Raw genomic sequence first — 24,468 nt, forward strand, 5'->3', positions numbered from 1 at the left:
GCTCTCCAAGGTGCTCAGCACTTGCCGATAGCGAACCACTCTGTGTGGGCCACAGCCAGCAGTGGCTCCTCCCCACAGTCCAGTCATGTCAACTAGAGACCTCGTGTTCTACCACGTTATGATTCCCCAAATAAAAAGCAAATGCTGTTGTGCTTTAAACCTTTCCTGCCTAAAGAAAAAAAAAGCAACCACTTACTTCACCAGAACAACCGTACTTTGAATAATCTGTTCTGATGTCAGTCTCGTCCCATGAGCAGCCCTCGGTGCCTCTCTGGAACGCTGTGCTCATGGGCTTAGCTGTGCTGGAGCCCAGGAGGAGTGTGTGCTGCTCCTCTAGGTGCACGGTGGAGTGGAGTGTGGGGAGGCCACAGCCTGGCCAGTCCTGTGGCCGCGCTGCCTCCCCATCGACCATGTGCACGCCTGCCTGCTCGTGGCCGACTGCCAAGGCGCTCATTAATGCCGTTTTATGGACCCTTCTATCCCTGAGGGTTTTGCAGACAAGCAGGAAACAAAATTTCCTGATGGCTGGCTACAGGCCCAATAGCAAAGAGGAGATTAGCGTTGTAATCAAAGAGAAGTGTGAATGACCAAATTATTTCCATAGGAAACTTTACAGTTGTGGCTGCACTCTGCATTGACTGGCTTGTTCTCTGGCAGGGGAGGGGTCAGGTGCCAACAGCTCAAATCACTTAGGGCTGCACCAGTGAGACCCACGAGCATAGGCCCCACCACCTACCCCACCGATGGTGGTCAACTAGGGTGGTGCCCAGTGTGACTCTGGACACTCTCTGACTTACAAAGTAGGACGAGCAGCCTGGGAGCAGCTGGGACTCATCCCCAGGTCTCTTCCCTCCAGAGTGACCCTGGGAGCTGAAACTGCTCTCCCTCCAGATACTGGTTCCCCTTCTCCATGTTCTTTGCCTGCCTTTTCCTTTATTTCAAAGCCATAAGAGTGGAGGCCCTTTCTGTTTTAATGCTTACCTAAAAGTTCTTTAGATAACAGAAGACTAGCCATCGATGGTAATTCAATCAGTTCTTTGTTAGGTTTGAAAGGTACCAAAAGGCTTTTAAAATGGAGAACAGCTAATATATAAGCCATTAATAGTTAATGTTCCCTAAAACTTTTTCATTCAATGGAATTTTAATGACCACACTAAAATGACTTTGATTTAGCGTCTCAGTGTTTCTCTGCTGTGCACTACTGTCCTGATCTTGTTGTTTACCCAGTGAGGAAAAACCCAGCAATTCAGGCCACCAAGAAGCTCAGGGGCAGTGGGGGGCAGGTGGAGAGACTGCCCTGTGGTGGGAAGAGAGGCAGGAGCCCTGCCCTGCCCTGCAGTGTGGGGGATGGGCCCTGCTGGGCTCTGCACAGACTTGGGAGCAACCTACCCCTGTGAGTCAATGGTGTCCTTAGGCCTTAGCAGCACCGAGGAGAGGACAGAGAAGAGCTTCAGGCGCATGTGTGGGTCTTTGGCAGGCTGCAGACAGGCCCGGAGGGTGGGAACCACGTGCTGCAGCGATTCTCCAACGGCAGGGCCTGTAAGACAGACAGACCGGGCTGTGGCAAGCTGTAGCCATCCCTTGACAGGGGGGCCTGGCCAGGTAAGGAAAGAGACCCAGGAGCACATGATCTTGTGAAAGGCCTGCTGTGGCTCACACCACAAGAAAAATAAGTATCAACCAGAATCATTAAATATGCATGCACCCACAGACGCACACTCCCCATACCATGTAGAGACTTCAGACACAGACTGGCATTTGATCTGAAAACTCACTGAATCACAGCTGGAAGGAAACAACCTCTGCTGTCACACTGATTCATGCAAACATAGGCCCCAAGACACTTCTTCACTGTCCTGTGCCAATGAATACACTTCATATTTTAGAATATGTAGCCTCCCGAGTCATTGGGATTACAGGTGTGTGCCACCACACCCAGACTAAATGCTGCTACTCGAACCAGCATTCTCTTTAACATGTTTTGCTAATTCTGCGATAAATTAGAGAACAAGCCAAGTGACCTGAACTTTTGCTCTTTTAAGATTCAGCATCTCAAATCCCAGCACTGTCAAAGCCTGAGAGATGGAAACAGAGAAGCCAGGTGCAGAAGGCTCTTTCACTCCCTGAAGCCACATATGGTCTAGGGGAAGAAAAAGAAAAATAAGCACCACCAAGATGGTGGGAAAAGGAACTACTGTACTAAGGAGCAGGATCCCAAAGTACTGGTGGGCACCGGGGGCTTTCCTCAGCACCACATGGGTGAGGGTCAGAGGTTTGCTCAGACTCCGTCAACTAAGAACAACTGACAAATGTCTCAAAATGTTTCGATGAGAGAAGGAGAGAGAGTTTTTAGGGTAAACACCAATCTCCCAAGACCAAAGAGCTCGATTCACAAAGGATGGAGAGACGCACAAAGGAGAGGAAAGTGTGAGGTTCAGTGGAGCCTCTGGTGTCCCTCCTGCAAAGTTTTAACTTATGCTATTCTTTACAAATTAAGACTAAACAAATTATTTTTTATATCTAAAGTCTGGGTCAAACATTTACTAACAAAAATAAAGAGAAAAAAATTCCTAAATAATGCAGGGCATCTGTCCTTACTTAGGTATAAAGCTGGGTGAATTTGAGCACCTAGTAAAGAGCCCTTGACACTCACACGACATTGTGGGGAGGCTAATGTTCGGTGGGGGCAGGTGACATCTCCTGTTTGAGCACTTACTCAGGCAGACTCCGTCCAGGGACACTCATCAAGGTCAAGCAGAGTAGCAAGAGGCCTTCCTGTGGTAAGATGACACTATTTCTGCCTTTTGAACTCTTGCTACTTCTTAATAAAATGGAAACGAGCTACCTTTCCTGGTCTAAATACAGAAGTGAGCATACTGTCCCTGGTCCCGCATGGTGCTGGAGTGTGAGAAGAGAAGGGCCCGTGGCCCCCATCATGATAACCCAGGTCTGTGGCTGGGGTGGTATTGTGAGGCAGGACACTGGGTATTAAGAATGTTAAAGGGGACAAAACCCAAAGGCAGAAAGAGCCCTCAGACCCTTGGCTTGCTGCAGGCGCACACTGTGGCGCTGGTCCTCAGTCTCTCCTGCCACGCTGCCCTGCTCCATGGGGCTCTGATGGTGGCCAGGCCCTTCTCTTGTGGGAATGACCTTACACTTTCAACTTCCTTCTAGGTATTTGGATCACTTCCAATCCCTACTAGCACATTGTGCCCTGTTGAATATTTTGGGTACGAAGCTGTTTTCTTAGTTAGGACCACTACTCCTCATGTGACTGCTGAGCAGGTGTGGATATCCTCAACACACCCAGCTGCCCTCCACAAGGACTGCCCACTCCGCTGCCTGTCACTCCCAGGCACTGAGCTGATGACACGGGGACAACCTTGTTATTTTTGGTCTTAATCTGATGGATGGATTTGCAACTCCTATTTCTTCATTGCTGGGAACACTGACAGCTGTCTGCTCTGGCCACACTGACTCTCCCACGACCTGAACGTCCTGCCTGCATTGTGGGTTTGTGCTGTCCTTGTCTCCTGTGAGCTCCACACAGCACAGGCATGATGCTGGAGTTCACTGGGACACCTCCCCAGGTCCACTCTCCTTTTATTTGGCTTCATATAAAGGCAAAGTTGTCTATTTCTTTTCTTTGTAGACTCCGCTTTCTGAAGTTTTAAATGTTTTGTACTTAAACAGTTGTCCTCTCATAGGACTTTAATAACTTAGAAATTTTTAAAAGTCTCTCTGGTTTATTTATTTTTTGGTACTGGGGATTGGAATTAGCGGTGCTTTACCACTGAGCCATGTCCCCAGCCCTTTTTTCTTTTTAGAGAAGGCCTCTCTAATTTGTTGAGGCTGGCCTCAAACTTGCAATCCTCCTGCCTCAGTCTCCCAAGTCATTGGGATTACAGGCATGTGCCACCACACCCGGACTAAAAAAATCTCTCATATTTAAAAAACTAATCTAATCCTTTTGCTTCCTCCATTCATTACAGTAGTATATGTTCATCATAGAAAACTTGGAAAAAACAGAAAATGATTCATACTGCCTGGACACTGTGTTGGAAATATATCATATTTTGAGATTTTACACACACACACACACACACACACACAGCAGAACAATACAGTGGAATTACAGGTTCATGGTGATCCTGGGGCTTAACATCCTGCTGCTATCTTTCCTGTCTTTTGGTGTTATGATATGAGATATATACTCGAATTTATTTTGCTAGTTATTAATCAGTTATGCTAGCACCATAAGAGACATTTTCAAACATAAATAGAAAATCCTAGGGAAATGGCCTCAGGTCTTGGCTTTACTGCTAACGGCTGGTAGTCAGTCTGAGGGTGTGCTCGCCTAGTGTTCCGACCTCGGCAACCTGGAGTAATCTGATATGTGAGATCCTTGTGGGTAATAGTAAAATGTGAAATTAAATAGCCCAGGCCCCTGGTGTCCCAGCCTGTGGGAAGGGGCTGGATGCTGCCCAGGTTTACACCCTAATCTGTCAGCTGTGACTCTGGGCCAGTCACTGGAGCTCCCTGTGTCTCCCCAGAGACAAGAACACAACAGGCTAATGTTTGAAGCAACTGGAGCAATGACTGGCATGAGTGTCAATGCTGTCACGACCTTCTTCTTTCCACTTTCTTTTCTACTTCAGAGATAATTTTGCACATAACTGCCAAAGAATAATTCTGGACTCTCTCCAGGTCTTGGAGCACTGGCCACCAAGACCAACCATGGTGACTGATGCTATGCTGCATAGAAGTCATAGGCTGACAGAGGCGCCCTAGACCCAGGGTGTGATGGCAACATGCACATCTCCAAGTGGCACCACTTGAGGGAGGCATGGGAGTGGCAAGGGAAGGGACAGTGGGGGCCTCCAGACCAGAAAAGGCTGACTTGCTGGACAAATCTCTGTCCACTTTGGAAAGTGCAGGATACATGCAGTGAACCACTGCAGCTTCTGTTAACGAAGGCCTCATGAGCACTCAGAGGTGCACACTCCACATCTGTAAGGATCACATACCAATGCTGCTCGTCTCAGGAAGAGCCCAAGTTTGGGGGCTTTGGGAGAACAGAGAAATGCTGAGGCCTCCAAGGGCCAAAGCCTCCTCACGACATTCTTAGCGCCAATGTGGCTGGAGGTGCTGCTAGAAAATGGGTAGTGAATGGATAGAAATGGAGATAATACCGTGTTAAGTGAAATAAGCCAAACTCAAAAACTCAAAGGTCAAATGTTTTCTCTCGTATGTGGAAGCTAGAGTAAAATAAAGAAAAGATAATATAAAGTACCAATCAAAAAAAATTTTTTTTTTTTTTGTATCAGGGAATGAATCCAGGGGCACTTAACCACTGAACCATCTCCCCAGTCCTTTTTATATTTTATTTTGAGATAGGGTCTTTCTAAGTTGCTTAGGGCCTTGCTAAGTTGCTAAGGCTGGCTTTGAACTTGTGATCTTCCTGCCTCAGCCTCTCGAGCTGCTGGGATTATGAGCCACCATGCCCGGTTATAGTATAAATTAAAAGATGAGTGAAAGGAAGTCAAGTAGAGGAAGGAGAATAGGAGAGGGGAGGGAGGATGGAAGGGAAAAGGGGGGGGATCATGAACTGAAATCCATTTCCATGCATGTATGACTCTGTCTGGTTTTGGGCTAGGGCTCTGTGAGAGCATTTGCTAGCAAGTGTAAGGCCTAGGTTCAACCTCCAGCACCACAAACAAACAAAACCCCAAACAGGTCCTTGGCATCTATGGAAGGTCTTGTCACAAGGCTCCTCTCTGCAGGCAAGGTGACTATTAGTCACTCTCTAAGATGCCCCAGTCAAATTAGCTCAGTGACCTGCATCCTTATTTGTCTGTGGAGAGGAGACGTGGCCGCAGTCTGAGCTGGGAGTTGGCCAGCACAGTAGGGGCTAACCTGAATGGGTGACGATCACACTGAACTGCAGCAGCTCTATGGAATGCACCGTCCAGTCACTGTGAGAAGCCGTCAGTCGCTCTAGGAGGGGGCCCATGTGTTTGCGATAGAGGTCCTGGCTGCTGGGGACATTCTCCACCGCAGCCAATGCATTCATGGTCTCCTGAGCCTAGAAGATACAAGTCAAAGGTGGGGATGATTCTCATTTTTAAGGTTCAGATTCCTTACTGGAGACCTGCCCTATCATCTGAGCCTATGACCTGTGAGAATAATTGGGTCAAACGTGAACACCGGGCCAGGAGAGGAGTGATGCAAGATGGAAATGCTCTTGAGAAAGGGCTGGAGGGCTGGGCTGCACTGACAACACTAAAACTTTGATTTCCAGTCATATGGCATCAATGCTGTTTGTAAAGCCATAAAAGAGACGATGCACCTAAGACAATTAGTGCCAATGGCACCCAGGGCTACAGTGCTCCAGGGCACAACTGCTCAAGAACCTTCTGATGTAGGGTGCCAGCAGGGATTGGCCAGGCAGGAACGTGGGGCCAAGCAGTTTTATGGTACTAGGGATTGAACGCAGGGTGCTCTACCACGGAGCTACACTCCTAGTCCTTTACATTTTTTTAGTTTGAGACCGGGTCCTGCATGCAGCACTGTGCCTGGTTCAAGTGGTTTTAGAGAATATTTTTACCGAAGACCTTCCTCTCACCCTCCTTCACTTAGCTCTCTCTCTCTCTCTCTCTCTCTCTCTCTCACCCCATCAGTCCTTAACGCAAAGACAGGTATGCAAATGGCTCTGGAGGGGACAAGGGATGGTTAAAATGTCAAGCTGGACAACCACCTGTCAACCTGTGCCTTCCTCCCCAAGGTTCAAACACATTAGGAAGTGGTCCAGATCTTGGTGGCAGCTGCCCAGTGGCCTCTCCTGCCAACTGATGGTGCTTGGCTTCCTTTCTGTGACTCCCAGGCACCGCCTTGCTAGTGTTTATGGCCTTATCAGCGACAAGCTGATTGCAAAGACATGCACCCTTTGCAAAGACTATTTTCAAAGATAGAAAAAAAGTTTAAAGAGACCTCAAGAAAGGAAAGGGAGGGCAGCAAGTCCCTTCAATGTGAGGCTCCCTCTGGAAGGTGCCCATAGCCACCTAAGTCTCCCAGAGAGAACCAGCCCAAGGACTGCTAAGAAATGGTGCTGAAGAGAAACTATGTTCTACACTAGCAGGTAAGTGGCACCCTGGGTCCCACATGTCCTTGGATCCAAGGAGACTGGTGGTTAAGAGACTTTTAGGTGAAAATACAGTGCCAACGAGATAGAAATACTTCTGCAGAGTGGAATTGCCATTAGTGTTCTGCCATTGCTCTCCTCTCTAGACTTCCAGTCACACAGACATGTGTGCACTTCTGAGACCCCACCAATACACACAGGCCTCAGGGTTGCTTCTTTGCCACAGGCTCTGTGATTAAACAGTCTTCCCCTCTAGATGCTAAAATACTTCTGGAGGTGGAGGGGACACCCCCATGGCACCTCATGCATGACTCATCCCAATTGTTCCACATTCCTTCATCTTTGCTTATAGGGCACATTCAAGTGCCCTGACATTCAAGTGCAGAGGAAGTCTAGGGAAGATGATCACATTTCCTTTACAGAGCGGGGAGGGGGGTTTCAGTCTCACCTTATCTCCAAGGCCTGTGGCACCTGAGACAGCCATTATGGTCACCAGCACCTCCATGAGCTGTAGGCTGGCTACACTGCAGCCCTCCTGACATGTGGACACCAGTGCCTGCACACACAGCAGCAGGTGCTCCAGGTAGAGGCCCTAGAAGAGACCAGAGGACAGCACTCAGTGCCCTGTGCCTGCCACCCCTGGAGCACACGGCCCATGTGCACAGCAAAACCAGAGGACCCACCTGCCACATCAGCCACAAAAGGGTACAGTTTAGACAGCAGGGAGACAGAACACAGGCTGAGAGCTAAGGGCTCAGCTCACTCTGTGAAATGCTAATGGTATTTTAAGTTACATTTAAAAAGTTCATAAGTGTCAGTGACACGTACTCTTATGATTATAAGTGAAATGACGTGTATCTCGCATTCACTTTTTAAAATAACCCAGAGCTCTTCCTACTCTCCACAAGTGTTTTTCTTTCTTTTTTTTACCTCCCTGGTGGTACAGGGAGGTAAAAGATGAAAACAAAAGAGCTGGTGATCAAAGTGGGGGACAGATACACGGAAGTACAATTCTCTATTTTTCTTTTTATGCATTTTTGAATATTTCTATAAGGCTAAGTTTTAACAAAAACAAAATTCTATATTTCTAAAAGCGCTTCCTGATGCATGGGGGCACTAAAGGCTGGGCTGGTCATAACATTTCCTTCTCAGCTTTAGCCACATCCACTACACAGTGTGGGTGGAGTGACGGAAAGGGCTGCAGCCTATGCAGACACCAGGTGCTGCAGGGTCCAAAAATTCCTAGGTTTCTGTTCACATGTGCTTTCCATGACATCCTGTATGTAGCATGACTATCCTACATACGCTTCACAAAGTATAGAATGAACTGGGTCAGTGGTCATGTATGTAATTTATATATGTGATTTAGAAACAACAGTACATGTATTTGAGGCAAATGCTTACATTTTTTTTTTTTTTTTTTAACTAACGGGTGTGGATTCAAAAAAGTATGAAAATTATTTGGCTAGACAATGGATTGGTTCTAAATTTCTGAAAGGGTTCTAAAATTTCATGACTCACTCGCCAGTGCCATAGTGCATTGCAAAGATTCTCCTGCACCCCAGCCCTGCCCTGACTCATGGACATCCTAATCTGTAGGACACCTGTCTGCCTATTCCCAGAAGCACCTGCAGATTTCTGCTTTTATTCCACTCCTGATTTTCCCAATGCCCTATTTCTTTTGACCTGGATCTATGGATTGATTTCTAAGAATGCAATGTGATGATGGCCAATGTCTAGGTGACCTGACACATAAATCTAAGAAGTCACCATTTTCCAACTAAATCAAAGGGAATGCACTTTTAAAAGGTGTACAACCCTCTCGGCTTTGATGGAGCGGTCTCATCACAAACCCAAAAGTGAAGTGGGTAGAGGGTAGTGGGCATCATCTGAGGAAACAGCAAGACCTTAGCATCCCTGGCTTTCCTGACCCTCTGATGGGTCAGGAAACAGAGAACGTCAATCAAACAGAGAACGAGAAATGAGAAGGAGAAAAGACGCATCAGGGGATGGGGCTGTTTCCTGCTTCTAAAATGCTATCTGCAAAAATGAATTCACCAGATAAAGCATTAGAGTTGTTTACATTGAGGTAAAAGTTATGTCCCTGTTCATTACAAAGGATAAGTGAGCTGTCCTCACACTGCCTCCTCATTTTGGGGACCTGTTGCTGATACACCCCAAGGACAAGGATCCCCTTTCCTTCAGCTGGGCCCAGGTGCAGAGCCTAGCCCAGACATCAAGAAAGTACCTTTTACTACAGAGCCAGCTTCCCAGCAACCACACCCATGCCCAGTCAGACTCACAGTGTAAAACATGGCTGCACAAATTCCTGTTTTAACATGAAATTTAGTAAACTTGTTTTTTTTTTTTTTTTGACTGGGGATTAATTCCAGGGTGATAAGCTTAACCACTGAGCCATATGCTCCGTTCTTGTTATTTTTTATTTTGAGACAGGTTCTCGCTAAGTTGCTGAGGCTGCCTTTGAACTTGTGATCCTCCTGCCCAGTCTCAGTTACTGAGATTACAGAAGTGCACCACTGTGCCCAGCTGTCTGCTCTTGAAAGATATTCTTAACCTGTTCTTATAGTCACTGAATAGTTGCAGGAAAAGCAAACTACTTCCCAAATACAGAGGTAAGTTGCCCGTGAATAGGAACTTAGCTGCGTCAATTCAGAAGCAGCAATGACCTTGGACCTGGACATGTTTGTCCTTTCTTGCTAAAACTTGAATCTATTGAGAAAGGAGTAAAGTGACCTGAGTTCTTATTGTGACCAGTTCCTTGGCCTAGGGTCTGTAGCATACTGGAACAGTAGGCTTATGCATCATCAGCCTTGGTCAGAAAGGAGCCTCTGCAAGAAAAATCATTGAGTAAGTTTGTCCTGGATCAAACCAGAGATGAGGAGCCAAAAATACATGATGGCCCATGAAGCTCAAGTTCTTTGTAACTAGCACTGAAAAATGAAATGATTACTTTTTTTGTCATTAAGATTGTAAACATTTGGGGCTGGGGAGATAGCTCAGTTGGTAGAGTGCTTGCCTTGCAAGCACAAGGCCCTGGGTTCGATCCCAAGCACCAGAAAAAAAAAAAAAAAAAAAAAAGATTGTAAACATTTAAGCACCTGTATACATTTTCAAGTTATATTCCTCTAGAAAAAGAATGCTCCTGGCCTACAAATCTGTATACAGGAACCAAAATCTTCTCAGAACTATTCAGAAATAAAACTGCAGAACTTACACAGATGGAATGTTGTGTTAAGAATGGGTTTGGGGGAGAGCTGAAATGCAGCCGAAACCCCACCAATGGCAGCCAGGCCTCATTCCTTCCCCACCTCTGCTCTGCTTTCCTCTTTTTCTCATTTCAGAAATGGCTTACGGGTTTCTGAAAGTAGATTATAAAAATGACTTAACAGAGAAAGCACCTGGACAGAGGACCAGGGACTAACTGATCCCAGCCAGTGGTCTCCCTCTGGCCCAGCTGCTGAAAAACATCAAGCCAGAGTACGTGCTGCCTCTGGGGCATGCCCAGACCTGTGTGGGACAGCTACCATGAAGGTAGAGCCCAGTCTCGTGATAGGAGGGTCTAGGGAGAAAGAAGGATGCACGAATGGACAGGGTCAAGTCTAACACATCCAAATAAAATAGCCATTATTTTGCTTTCAGCAGAGAGAATGACAAATTAAAACAAGCGATTAAGCCAACCCACCTAGACTGTCTCAGCCTCAGATGAGAGGCATCACTGCTCAATTTAAGACAAGCTGTCTGCCTGCAAGTCCTTGGCCAGTTACACCATGCCTTTATCCAAATGCCAAGAGGCATTGATAAAGAACAAGTGCTTGTTGATCACTAAGGATGCACTGCTTGTTCCAAGCACAATGTGACAGATGTGTCTCCTTCTTTTGGAGGAAGGCCCAAGATTTTTGCAGAGCTGTGCCACTAACCTTTGACACTCTTTGGTCTGTGACCACCCATAGCAGGATGGTCTGACAGACTCTCCTTGGCAATGTCTATCCTGTGCTATCCAACAAGATGGTTCCTGGGCACTTGATACATGGCTAGCGCAACGAAGAAAAGGAAATCTTGGTTTAATTTTAACTAATTTAAATGGCTGTCTGTGGCTAGGGTCAATAGTACTGGTACAGAAGTGATGCTGCCTGCTAACAAGCACCATCTATAGTTACGCTAAGATAGCCATGGTGGGACACCGCCTATCCCCCACGCCAGGAAGTGCTCTGCTTGCCTGCCCCTCCACTGCACCATCTTACGTTTTCAGATGCCTGGCAAACGTGTGCCTGGGTTAGCTCTGTGGCGATGACCTTGAGGTGTGGCTGGAGGGCGTCACATGGGCAGCCTCGAATGACTGAAGAAAGGACCAAGAGGCTGGCAGAGGAAGGTGCCTTCTTCAGCATCGACAGGATCAGCTTCAGAAACACTTCCGGGCTGACGAATGTCCCGATCAGTTCTGCGGACCTCATGCACTGTGTGTGGACATGGAAGACAGTGAGGGGGTGTGGAACACCTGGCCACAATGGGGTCTGGAACACTGGAATACACCTGGGATTTGAAACACCTGGCCACATCTGGGGGTTTGCAACACCTGGGCACACCTGGGGTTTGCAACACTTGGTCACACCCAGGGGTATGGAATTTCTCCCTACACTGCAAGCCCCTCATCTGATACCAGTGACCTGAACTTCTAATTGCTAATTGGCTCAACGTACACAGCACCTCCTCAGCCCAGATTTTATTTGGTAGGGGGAAGGCAACTGGGCTGATCTCTAGGTGTTATGTGTAAAGAAAGCTAATCCCAAAGTCCACATGCTGATTCCTTTCATAAGACACTCTCAAGGTGACATAATACAGAGATGGAGACCAGGTGAGGGCTGCCAGAAGGCAGGTGGAAGTGGCAGGAGGAGGCCGGTTGTGCTGGGTGGCCCTGGGGCACGGGTGAAGGGCCTGGAGCACACACGGTTTAGAATGCTCACCAGGTGCCCCTCATCCTTGCTCTTCTCACCCTATGTAAGATTAGACAGAGATACAATAGTCACTTTTTCTGTGGGGTAGTAGAAGCTTACAAGCTGTATAGAGACAAGAACTGCATAGAGCTTGCAGTGATAAACCTTTAAATGATGCCCCAAACCTAAGGCTATATTTTGTAAAAGAAGACTAAATACAATTTAAAACTGATAGTAGGTTTTGAAAAGTAAAAACACATGATGTGAGCTGGGCACAGTGGCACACACCTGTAATCCCAGTGGTTCAGGAGGCTAAGACAAGAGGATTGCAAGTTCAAGGTCAGCCTTAGAAACTTAGTGAGGACTTAAGTAACTTAATGAGACCCTGTCTCAAATAAAAAAGGGCTGGGATATGGTTCAGTGATATGTATGTATGTGTGTGTGTGTGTGTGTGTGTATAAATATATACAGAGAGACAGACATATGGCACGAAAGTAGGCTTTATTTATTTATTTTGGGATTGAACCCAGGGCCTTGTGCTTGAGAGGCATGCACTCTACTAACTGAGCTACATCCCCAGCCCCGAAAGTAGGCTTTAAATGGCTTAGTTCTTTTGGTGTTGAGGATTGAACCCAGGGGTGCTTAACCACTGAGCACATCCCCAGCCCTTTTTTTTTTTATTTTAAATATTTATTTAGAGACGGAGTCTTCCTTAGTCATTAAGGGCCTTACTAAGTTGCCACGGCTGGCTTTGAACTCACGATCCTCCTGCCTCAGTCTCCCAAGCTACAAGTATTATAGGCATGCACTACCACGCCCAGCTAAATGGCTCATTTTTAAAATGTGGAACCTGTAACATTTACTTTAAATCAGCACAGTGACTTATACCATTCAAAACAAAACCAATCAGCAAGGTTTCAATGAAATTACAAATTAACATGAGAAGGATACTTTGTCCTAAAGCCACAAATGAAAGCATTAGGGCCATGAAGTGTCCTTGTGTGATAGGTGTGAAGTCCCTGAGGTAGTGACCATAGTGACCATGTGTCAGCTCAGGCTCTGGCTGGCTGGTGCCAACAATGGTCGTGGTAAGAGGGAGTGGACAGATACAAAGCTCCCTGACTCTCCGCACTGTGCGTGGTGGTGCCAGCTGCCAGTCACATGGTGGAAGGGAACCAGAACACTAAACACTCAGAGTCTGAGGCACTGAGCTTCTGCCCAGGCTGTCTGTCTCTGTTGTCCCTATAGGGCTGGATAGGGCCCAAGTCAAGGAAGCTGGAATTCTGGGGCAGGTGGCATCTCTATTGACAGCCTGGTCTTTGAGGTGGTTCTGCACCACCACAGACCTGAGTGCCTGAGTGTGCTTAATGAGGAGCACACCAGCCTCACCTGAGCATGCTACCACCTCCAGGTGCTATAGGTCAGAGGTCATGGGGCAGGAGGACCCAGAGATAGGATTGTTTTTGGTACTGGAGATTAACCACTGAGCCACATCCCCAGTCCTGTTTAGTATTTTATTTAGAGACAGGGTCTCACCGAGTTGCTTAGTGCCTCAATGTTGCTGGTTTTGAACTCGAGATCCTCCTGCCTCACCTCCCAAGCCACTGGGATTACAGGTGTGCACCACTGTGCCCAGCAGGAATGCTTTGAATCCTAACTGTGGCAGCAACCACACAATTACCTGCTTGTAACCTAGCCCTGCACACCCCAACAGGCTGCGACTCATCACTCATAAATACGAATGGAAACAGGCCACTCACACTGCTGACCACGGCCTTCTCCTCATCAGCACAGGCCAGCTGCAGGGTTCTGAGGATGATTTCCAAGTGCTGGGTGGTGTGGTCCTCTGCATGCAGCAGCAGTACTGGCAGAAGCTGTGCAGACTTCACCCTGGTCCCCACCACCCAGTCAGTGATGTCACGACAGATGGCAGGAAGGACCTTGGAGAGGTTCCTGAAGACCAGCTCCCGACAACCCAGCCCAGGGCGGCTCTCTGGGGATGGAAAAGATGAGACTTATGAGTAGAAGGCAGCAACTTGTGTGGTGAGCAACTTATGCACACCTTATTCTGGGCACCTGAAGTCCTGAGATCTTAAAAATTAGAATGCCTCTCAAGATAAAATGAGACCAGAGTCAGAATATATCTTGAAGTATTGTTTATGGCTGTGTTGAAGCATAAGTGATGCATGAGAAACTACATATGGTTGAAGTGTCCTTAAAGGGACACGACTGCAGAACCACACCAACCTCCCTGTATCCAATGCTGCTCTGCAGTGGCTGTTCCTCCCCCAGCAGCACTGACCTCCCCAACACTACAGACCAGACTGCATTTCCTAACATTTTTATGTAACTAGAACTGGATAGCGTACATGTTCTTTTTTTGGTCTGGCTTCTTTCACACTGCATAATCATTTTAAGATTCAGCCACGGGACAGTATGCATCCTTTCCCATGTACTGATGAGAAGTACTGATGATTCGGATGTGCCAGTTTATCCACTGGCCATCTGCTCATGAGCACAGTCGTTTCCGGTTTGAATGCTATGAACATGAGTGGGCAGGTCCTTGGGCGGACACGTGCTGCTTCTTTTCCCTGGTAAACATCCAGTTGTGGAATGGATGGCTCACACGGCAGGTATGTGTCAATGTCTGAAGAAACCATGTGACTATTTTCTCTTTTTAGTTTTTTGAGATACCAGGAATTGAACCCAGGGGTGCTTAACCACAGAGCCACATCCCCAGTCCTTTTTTATTTTTTATTTAGAGACAGGGTCTCACTACTGAGTTGCTTAGGGCCTTGCTAAGTTGCCGAGCCTGACTTTGAACTCTTGATCCTCCTGCCTCGGCCTCCTGAGCAGTTGGGATTACAGGTGTGTGCCACTGTGCCTAGTTCCACCTGACTGTTCCCTAAAGTAGCTGTGCCACTCACTCTATACTCTGCCATCAGTGGGCTAAGGCTCGGTTGCTCCCTGGCCTGATGTTAGCTGGCCCAGGAAGCTGTGGTGGTCCTTCCGGTCTGACTTGATCCAGGTCTGACTTGCACCTCCCTGATGACAACAGCTGTGAGCAGGTTGTTTTCTGTTATCTTCCTTGGTGATGTGTCTCTTCAAATCTTTTTAGCCCATTTAAGTAAGTTGGATTGTTTTCTTTTCTGTTGTATTTTGAGAGTTCAGTGTTTGGGATACAAGTCCTTACACATATAATTTGCAACAGTTTTCTCAGTCTTTGACTTGTCTTTTCATTCTCTTAACAAAGTCTTTGAAAAAACAAAAGTTTTTATTTTGATGAGGTTAAATTTATCACCTATTCTTTTATGGAGTGTGCTTTTGATGATGTGTCTAGGAAAGCTTGCAGACCCAAAGTCATATCAAGGCTTTATCCTAGAAGTTCTTAGGTTTAGATTTTACATTTAGGCACATGATGTATCTTGGGTTGCTGTTTTCTGGTACTAGGGATTGAATCCAGAGTGCTTTACCACTAAGTCATATCCCTAGACCTTTTTATTTTGAGACAGGGTCTTGCTAAGTTTTTTAGGGTCTCTCTAAGTTGCTGGCATTGAACTTGCAATCCTTGTGCCTCAGCCTCCTGAGCTGCTGGGATTACAGGTGAGTGCCACCGCACCTGGCTTGGGTTGCTTTTTGTATATCATACGAGGTGTGAACCCAGGTTTACTTTTTGGCATGTGGACAACCCAATCACAACAACACCTTTGTTGGGAGACCATCCTTTCTCCACCAAATTGCTTTGACTTTTGTCAAAAACTGTTGTCTACTATGTCTGTTTCTGGATGCTCTATTCTGTTTCACTGACCTATCTTTTGCCAAAACCACACTGTCTGGTTTTCTGTAGTTTCATAACAAGTCTTGGAGCCAGGTAGCATTAGTCTTCCAGCTTTGTTATTCATTTACAAAGTTTTACTGTTTTTGGTTCTTTGCATCTCCAAAGAACCAAAAAAAATTTTAGAAAAAAAAAAATTGTTGATTTCTACCAAAACAGCCTTTGAGAACAGTGATGAACAGACTTTGACCTTAAAAATTCAAACCAGGGCCAGGGTTGTGGCTCGATGGTAGAGCGCTTGCCTAGCACGTATGAGGTACTGGGTTCGATCCTCAGCACCACACAAAAATAAATAATAAAATAAAGGTATTGTGCCCATCTACAACTAACAATATATTTTTTTTAAATTCTGAAGATAGAAATGAAACCATGACATGTCAGAATTTAAAGCATATTTAAAAAAAGAACAATTTGGACCGTAAATAAGCCCACTTTTAACTTTATTTTTCTATTTTTATACCACATTGGAGAATTAGTTCAAAATGATTCAAATTGTGTTGGCTGTTTAAATGAGTTTGTCATATATATTTTTAAAACAAAGAACCAAAGCACAAGTATACTGTCCTCCTGCTGACACTGGTGAAGTCTGCGGAAATAAGAGAAATGCTCAGCTGGGGCAGTTGGGAAGGGTCTGCTGACCACTGGAAGTTTGGGCCTGCACAGTATTTTCAATTGCTGGGCCGTGCTATGTACGTGGTTCCAAAGCCTCATTTTCTGCACTTAATATAGAAGACATAATATTCTTTTGGACCAGGTGTCAGTAGACTGTGGCTCATGAGCCATACCTGGCTGCTGTTTATAAATAAAGTTTTATTGGAACCCAGCCTTGTCTACTCAATCACTACCATCTGAGTTGCTTGGACATCACAACAGTAGGCCTGTGATGTCCAGGCCTGTGAAACAGAACTGCTTTTTACAGAAAAGTGCAGGCCACACACTCTGGACTCTAGCACGGAGACTTCCAACACAGCAGCTTTGCCACACGTGGCTATTCAAACTTCAGCTATTACACGTATCTACATAAACAACTCTGGTCTTCAGTCGCATGTCCCTGTCTGAAGTATTTGACAGCCACATGGCCAGGGACTGCTGCATAGCATAGCACAGAAGCAGAACACTTTGGTGATGCAGAGGGCTCTGCTGGTTGGCACCACTCCAGGCAGCTGCAGTTTGCAGACTGATTTTAACAGTGATAGAGAGAAGGGTATCAGGACAAGGCCCCAATAGTTCCTAACTTTCTTCTAATTAACACTATGAGGAACATCTGTGTGTAAATCTTTTTATACATCTGATTGCTTAAATTTGGATAAATGCTAAAAATGGAATTATTGGATCAACAGGGATATGTTTTAGCATTCCCAAATGGATCCTATACCAAGCCTATTCCCCATAAGCAGCACCGCTCTATAAAAATGGGGTTTTGCTTTTCTTTCCTAAAGAAGTAATACAAAACCAGAAATAATTCAAGCAATTCCAAGAAAATGAAGACGCTACATCTCAGCCTGCCCTGCCCAATTCCTGGTTCCCTCCCTGGAAACAATACCTGCCCCTCACTTCCAGCACAGCCCTGAGAATGGTCTGTGGGCAGAACCACACACCAACCCCTTGTACTCCCCCCCAAAGATGAGAGCACACGGCTGTGCTTATCACCCAGGGTACTAAAATTTTCCCACTAGTACACAGAGCAAACCTGTATGTATATGTACATCCATTTATCAACCTGCATCCCTGCTACCATAAGCCGATGCACTGTCTTACACACACCTTTGCACACATGGGTGGGCACAGTTATAGGACTGCTCCTAATCCCAGTAGACATTCTGGATCAATGTATATGTGTATTATCTTTATTAATCTAGCATGTTTATCCAACATGTTCAAGACTGTGCTCAGAAACCAAGAGAGGCACATGACTCTGGGTTAAATTCAACTGCTCATTTGATATGGTACCTAAGTTTCCAAAGTAGTAATTTCTAAAATTACCAGGCTGGCAGAATTAAACCTTCTTTCTCTTTCTCCATATCTCAAAGTGGTTTCCATATGAACATATAAACAAAATGAATAGAATTTAAGGCACAAATAATCTTATTTTGTACTGTGAATCATGGAAAATCAAAAAATAAAAACAAATGTCAAGTGGTCAAGCAAAGATACATACAGAGCCACAGCCCTGGCACAGGTACAGGCAGCTCTGGTCTCCTTTCAAGAGCTCCCTCATCTCCAGACTCCATTCAGATTCCTGTCCTCTGGCAGCCTGCCATCAACCTGCTCCTCTCCCAATGATGGCCTCACCTGCACCTGCACCCTTGGGCAGCAGTGGCTCCCATTAGGTCCCAGTGAGCTGGCCACAATGCCAGCTCCAAGGCCCTGCCCACACTGCCTACAGCTCACAGTCCATGTGGTGCAGCTTTAGCCCAGAATGCAACAGGAGTTCAACCCTGCCTCCTGCAGTATGGTGGTCAGACGGGGTTCGGCTCCCTCCAGTAGGGGTGGAGGGTGGTCCTCAATATACACTTACTGAGTGTATAAGCAGATGGTTAAAACTGATCCTTTAGGTGAGCTTCCTAGTACAGCTTTCCTGGACATCACTTATGTCTTAGACTCCTCTCATCTTTAGCATGAGTGTTGAGCAGAGGTAAATGTCCATAGCTGTGAAGTCACTACCCCAGTCCTGCCATCTAAGAAATCCCATCTGTAGTCAATGCCAGTTCCCATGCCAGTCCTGGGGCCAGGGATCTGCATCCTGTGTCTGTTGGTTTTGTCTTTTCTATGAATTCTTCATAAATAAGCTTCTTTTACTTAGTATGATGCGGGGGATTCATCCACACTGCTGCGTGTGTTATGCACTCTTCCTCTTTTTTCCTGAGTGACATCTCACTCACTGGCTGGATGCAGCTTGTTTATCCACTCATGTGCTGGCTGGCACATGGGTGTTTCCACTTTGGGGCTCTTCTGAAGAATGCGGCATGAACGTTCACCAGCAAGTCTCAAGGGGACATAAGTGTTCATTCCTGTTGAGTGTTACCTGGGGTGGAAGAGAGTGTGTGTGTGTGTGTTTGATGTGCTGAGAAGTGGCAACTGTGCTCCAAAGTGGCCCCACCACTTGCCCTCTACCAGTGATGCATGAAGGCTCCAATTTTTCTACATCCAAATTCCTTCCCAGATTTGATTATTTGTGGATTTATGAAACAGAATTTGAGGTCAGCTTCTGCCTCTCTATCATACAGCCCAGGCAGCAAATGCAAACACAGAGGAAGTGCCCTGAGGCCTGAACAATCATTAACTCAAGTCCAGAGTCCAGAACTGCCGGGTCAGGTGCCCAGAAAGCGCAGCAATTATCTATTAATCTTTTCTTGAAAACATAATTGCAGCACTTTAGTGAGCAAAAAGTGTGAAAAGACAATGTAAGTGGACAGCGCCTACAACAGAGAAGACGAGGTTGCATTGGCTCAACTCTTGCAGAACACAACTGACAACTCAATTAACAAGCTTACTTGACCATAAACAAAAGAGATGTGATGCAAATATCTGCAAAGCCAACTTATTTTCATAATTGAAACAATCTGACCTAATGGCAATGGACAAATGTCGAACTTTGCCAAAATATAGTGGAAAAAGTGAGGAAGTGCCAAAGAGCCCAGTGTTCCACAGAGAAGGAAATGCCCACCTGGAGGAGGGTTCAGAACCGTGGAAGCCAGAGGTTGGGTCAAAGTTCAAAGTTTGGAGGGATGCAGGAGGTGTTGAGAGTCTGAGCATCAGATCTCCCTCCACTGCATGGGTGTGGGCTGGCAGGACAGTGTGGCAAGACCAGAGGGTACTTAGTGACAGCACAGCTTTTGAACATCAGAACTAGCTCCAAATGAGCATTTCTAGCTGGCTGTGGGGACACATGGTGCTGCTCACTACTCTGGATCAGATGGCAGCAACCCTCATTCATCCCCCCCACTTCTCCTCTTTCCAGGAAGTATGGCTGCAATGCTTTCAAAAAATTAATTAAAATAAAAATGACTTGCCAGGTGTGTGGTACACAGCTGGAATCCCAGCAACTTACAACTTAGAAGGCTGAGGTAGGAGGATTGCAAGTTTAAAACTAGACACAGCAACTTAGTGAGGTCCTAAACAACTTAGCAAGACCCTGTCTCAAAATAAAAAGTAAAAAGGGATGTGACTCAGTGGTTAAGCACCCCTGGGTTCAATCCCTGATACCAAGCAAACAAAAACACAGTTCAGACCAACATGGCCACTGAGAAGCAACAACTGATTCTGACGAACGTTCTTCTGGTATGTCCTACAGGCAATGGTGGAACATGTTATTGAATGTAGAACTGTCATGTGGGTGAAATACTTTGTATTTACCAAGAGAAAGCACAATAACCTCAGGTTGATGACAAGGAGGGCTCTGAGGGCAAGAGGTCCCAAGGGGTGTCTGAGCCCTTCACAGAGCGCTGGCTTCCATTGCTTGAGGGCAGTGCAGTGCTGGCACCCTACAGACCTTTACTCTTCTCCCTTGTGCAGGTGACATGCCCACCTATACTTCCACTGCTACTACTAACCAGGTTCTGATAAGCTGGGTTGCAGTTCTGTTATGGAGCTGTGTGGGTGCCCATGAGCTGGTACAGAGCACCCCAAATATGCTTTGCACAGACCCAGCTGTATCCAAGAGTTGGAGACTTGCCTGGAACTGCATGGGCCAGGGTGACAGAAGCTTTGGGCAAACCCCGGAGCAAACCTGGTCTTGGGACAAGGCTCAGGCCCTTCCAGCCTGCTGTGTTTTAAGCATACCCTGCCCACCTCTCAAATCAGGGGATGATTGGTAGAACGTCCTGATGGAGCTGGGTTAGGAGTACTGGAACATTAACTCCTTCAACTTATTTTCTGCACAACTAGAGTAAGTGTAATCCAACTGCAGGCAGAAGAACATTTCACCAGTTTCATAACTTGTTTATCCATGTCTGATAGTGGGTCTGCCCTCCATCGTTATGTAAAAACTATCACAGATACACAGGAAGTTCACTGGGGCTCTGAGCAAAGCGTTAGATGTTCCTAAAGCAGAGGTGTCAGTTGGGCATGGTGGCACACACCTCTAATCCCAGCCCCTTGGAGGGCTGAGGCAGGAGATTCTGGAGTTTGAGGCCTGGGCAATACAGTAAGACCCCATCTTAAAATATGATAAATAGCTACATAAAAAGGGAATCTAAGAAATTACCAGAAGCTGATCTTGACAGAGACCTCTCCATGCCAAGGACAAGGTCAATGGGCAAGTGAGGCACAGTGGCAGCACTCAACACACAAGCCACTCAACTCCCAGGCCTCTGTTCCTTGTAGGCAGGGAGTGGACATGTTTGATGTTAAGTGAGGCATCACTGTCCCTTAAAGGGGGCCTCCTTTCCTGATTAGGAAATTCCTTCTTCCCCAAACCAAAGTTGTTTCACACAACACAAACCAGTTCTTCTGTCTCTCTCTCTCCTCTTGGTCACACAATGTGATGCTTCTGACAACTTCCATTCAAGTCCCCCATCTTTCCAAATACTCAGATGAAACACATGTGGAAGTATAGCAGGTAAGAGTGCTCAGGCAGAACTCCAGAGCACAGGAGGGTACTGTGCAGAGCACTCTGCATTACCATATTTATTCAAAAAAGTTTCACTTATTTCTGTAAAAAGTTCAAAAACAAAACAAAACAAAACAAATCAACTCCATTCTTCTGTGTTAATGGGACTGGTTGCCATTCACCCTTCTGAAGATGCTCCCTCAGCACTTAAGCCTGGTGAGGTAGACAATCCCAACAGGAAGATAATTCCAGAGGAGAAAGGCCTCCAGACCCTGCTGTCACCAATGCCCCACTAAGGTTGTGTGCAGATGGGCAGACAAGGTCAAGCACGGACTGTGCTTCTGTGGAGAAGGTGCTCACTCAGATGGACAGACCTGAAGACAATGAATGACGCCCTTCCTGTGCCCAGGTGTTGGGAAAGTTGGCAGCAAACTGTGGTGGAGGTTATGTTTCTTCCCTCTTAGGAAAGGGGCAAGACAAGCTGATCAAACCCCTCCAGATCCCAGGCTGCCTGTCTGCCAGTCATCACATCTGAGCAGTGCATAGCTGTGCACTGATTCACCACCATATGCCATATATCACACTCTCCTGCTGCAAGTCAACAGCCAGGCTATCTGCTCTTGCAGGAGGAACTCATCTGAGTCACTCTACAAAGCTCACCTGTCCCAGGTACTAGGATGCAGCAGGAGACAAGAGCACTGCTGAGGTGGGAGGTGATGGAAACACAAGTCAGCTAAGCAGCAGTGTGAGTTTGTCAAGGCACAGGGCACAGGAAGGAAGTGAGGCCATGATGGAGGCTCACAGGCCCTCTGGGGGTGAGGATCTGAGACAGGGACTTGGATGGGAGTTCAAAGGTTGTCCACCCAGAGAAGACACCGCAACACACAGATCCATCTAAAATGTAAGAATTTCAAAGCTCCACAGAAAACCAGAAACCCCAGATCAATACCTGAGCAAAAGGTCTGAATGGAAAATGAAAGAAGACATATGGACAAGCATATGAAATAAGCATGGAAGATCTAACATCACATGTCAGGGAAAGGTAAATCCCAGCTGCTCTGCACCAATAGGCATGGCAATGACAAAACCACCATGCCTCAAGGACGTGAAACACTGGCAGAGCTCAGAGCAACTGGAGATTGCTGAGCTGCTGGGAAGGTAAAACTGGCAGAGATAATGTGACAAAATGGTGGCCAGTTTCTTATGCAGCTAAACACACAGTTATCAGCCAGTCAGTTACCCACTCCTTAGTGGTTATCCAGGGGGAAGAAAACACCCCCATGTAAACCCAATGCAAATGTCTACATCTGCTTTATTTGTAATCATTCAGCACCAGAAATGACTCAAATGTCCCTCAGCTAGCAACAGGACACAATTGTTGTCCACCTACGGACCGAACATGCCCCCATGGAGTGGAGTGGAATGAGCTGGCATGGGCTACAGACTGGCGATTAATTTCATCCCCACACCACCTGGGAAACTTCTGGAAGAGAAACTGTTGACGGTTGCCTGGGTACCCGGGACATGTGGGTGATGACGTCATCCCCCTCTTGGTGGCAGAGGCAGCGTTTGTCAAAACACACAGACCTGCCGTGCAGAAGGGTGTGTTTCAGGGATGTGAACTAAGTCACAGCTGAAAAACAGCTATAGTGTGGCACCTGAGGAAGAGATGTCACAGAACCTGGGGTGGCAGGTGGTGGGCTGGGCATGGGGCTTGGAGGAACAGCAGGGAAGGACTGTAAGCACAAGACAAAGGCTGATGTGAGGGTTCAAGCAAGAGGCTGACGTGACCTGACATTTGATATACTAAAAAAAATTCTGAAAAATTATATTTAGAACTCAAACCTATACAATGAAGAAAAGTAGGGGAAAAATGCCAACATCTAATGAAATCTAGTGCTTATGATGCTAACTTTACTGTAATTCAATTCTAAATTTATTCTGCTCTAGTTGACAGAAAAATCCTGAACATAACTGCCCTCTGCAAGCCTCAGACTGCATAACAACTAGACATCTGTAACACTAGCCAGAAACATCCCCACGTCCTTTGCCTCATTCTAATGAGGAAGTACCAGAAGTCCCCAAGATAGGACAGGAGATGGAGACTTTCCCAAGGACCTGCACGCAGGATGCTGTAAGGGCAGAGCCTGTGTGCATGCACAGGTATAGTGTGTTGAACCTGTATGTTTGCGCACACCTCCCTCCTTGTTCACCACATTCCAAGGGTTGTACCTTCCTAGAACGGCCACCGTCTCCCATGCCTTCTTTCCTCTCTGCATTGTGATCTGTTAAGGATGTCCAGATGCCAACTACAAAGACAGAAGCCTCCACACCCCATGAGGCCAGCCCAGTGGCTCACTGACACCTGCTGCTGGCTTTCTGTGGACTGTGTGGGTGAACTCTGGGAGCCAGTGAAGGATGACTTGACACATATCTCAGCCTCTACATGAAATCAGTGGGCATGATCATCCACAGAGATCCATCACCCCATTGCTGATCAGAATTCAGCTGAGACTGTCCAAAACAACCCTGAGGTATAGGGCTTTCAGTCCCAAAAGTGCACAAGAAACATAGGTAGCTGAAGGCAAAAAGTACCAAAAAATTTGGGAAACAAACCCTTCAGAATCCTACCGCTATCTTGGTGCACAGGCTCATTTAAAAGTAAATGCACAAGCATTTTTTTTTTTTTTCTGTACTTAGGGATCGAACCCAGGGGTGCTTTACCACCGAGCACATCTCCAGCCCTTTTTATTTTTTATTTGAGACTGGGTCTCAGTTGCCTAGGACCTTGCTAACTTGCTGAAGCTGGCCTTGAACTTGTAATCCTCCTATCTCAGCTTCCCAAGCCACTGGAATTAAGGCATGCACCACCATGCTTGGCCACATAAGCAAACTTTACATCAAAATTCTACATTTTAGAAAGATGATTTGTTCTCAAACTTTCACTAATTAGAATAAACCTTGCTGCCAACTAGTATTTGTAATTTAT

The 24,468-nt window shown here is 46.4% G+C and overlaps 1 protein-coding gene across 1 annotated transcript in view; it reads right to left on the reverse strand.

Moving 5' to 3' along the window:
* Dnaaf5 (dynein axonemal assembly factor 5) overlaps nt 1–24,468 on the reverse strand; it is a 48,465-nt gene that overhangs the window by 13,916 nt on the left and 10,081 nt on the right. Inside the window, exons 5-9 of the mRNA XM_047533591.1 lie at nt 13,854–14,086; nt 11,404–11,616; nt 7,590–7,733; nt 5,917–6,085; nt 1,390–1,537 (exon numbers count right to left, since the gene is read on the reverse strand). Coding sequence (XP_047389547.1) covers nt 1,390–1,537; nt 5,917–6,085; nt 7,590–7,733; nt 11,404–11,616; nt 13,854–14,086 — 907 coding nt within the window. The remainder of the gene's footprint in view (nt 1–1,389; nt 1,538–5,916; nt 6,086–7,589; nt 7,734–11,403; nt 11,617–13,853; nt 14,087–24,468) is intronic.

Source organism: Sciurus carolinensis, chromosome 18 (assembly GCF_902686445.1).
Source record: "Sciurus carolinensis chromosome 18, mSciCar1.2, whole genome shotgun sequence".
In the NCBI taxonomy this organism is placed as follows: domain Eukaryota; kingdom Metazoa; phylum Chordata; class Mammalia; order Rodentia; family Sciuridae; genus Sciurus; species Sciurus carolinensis.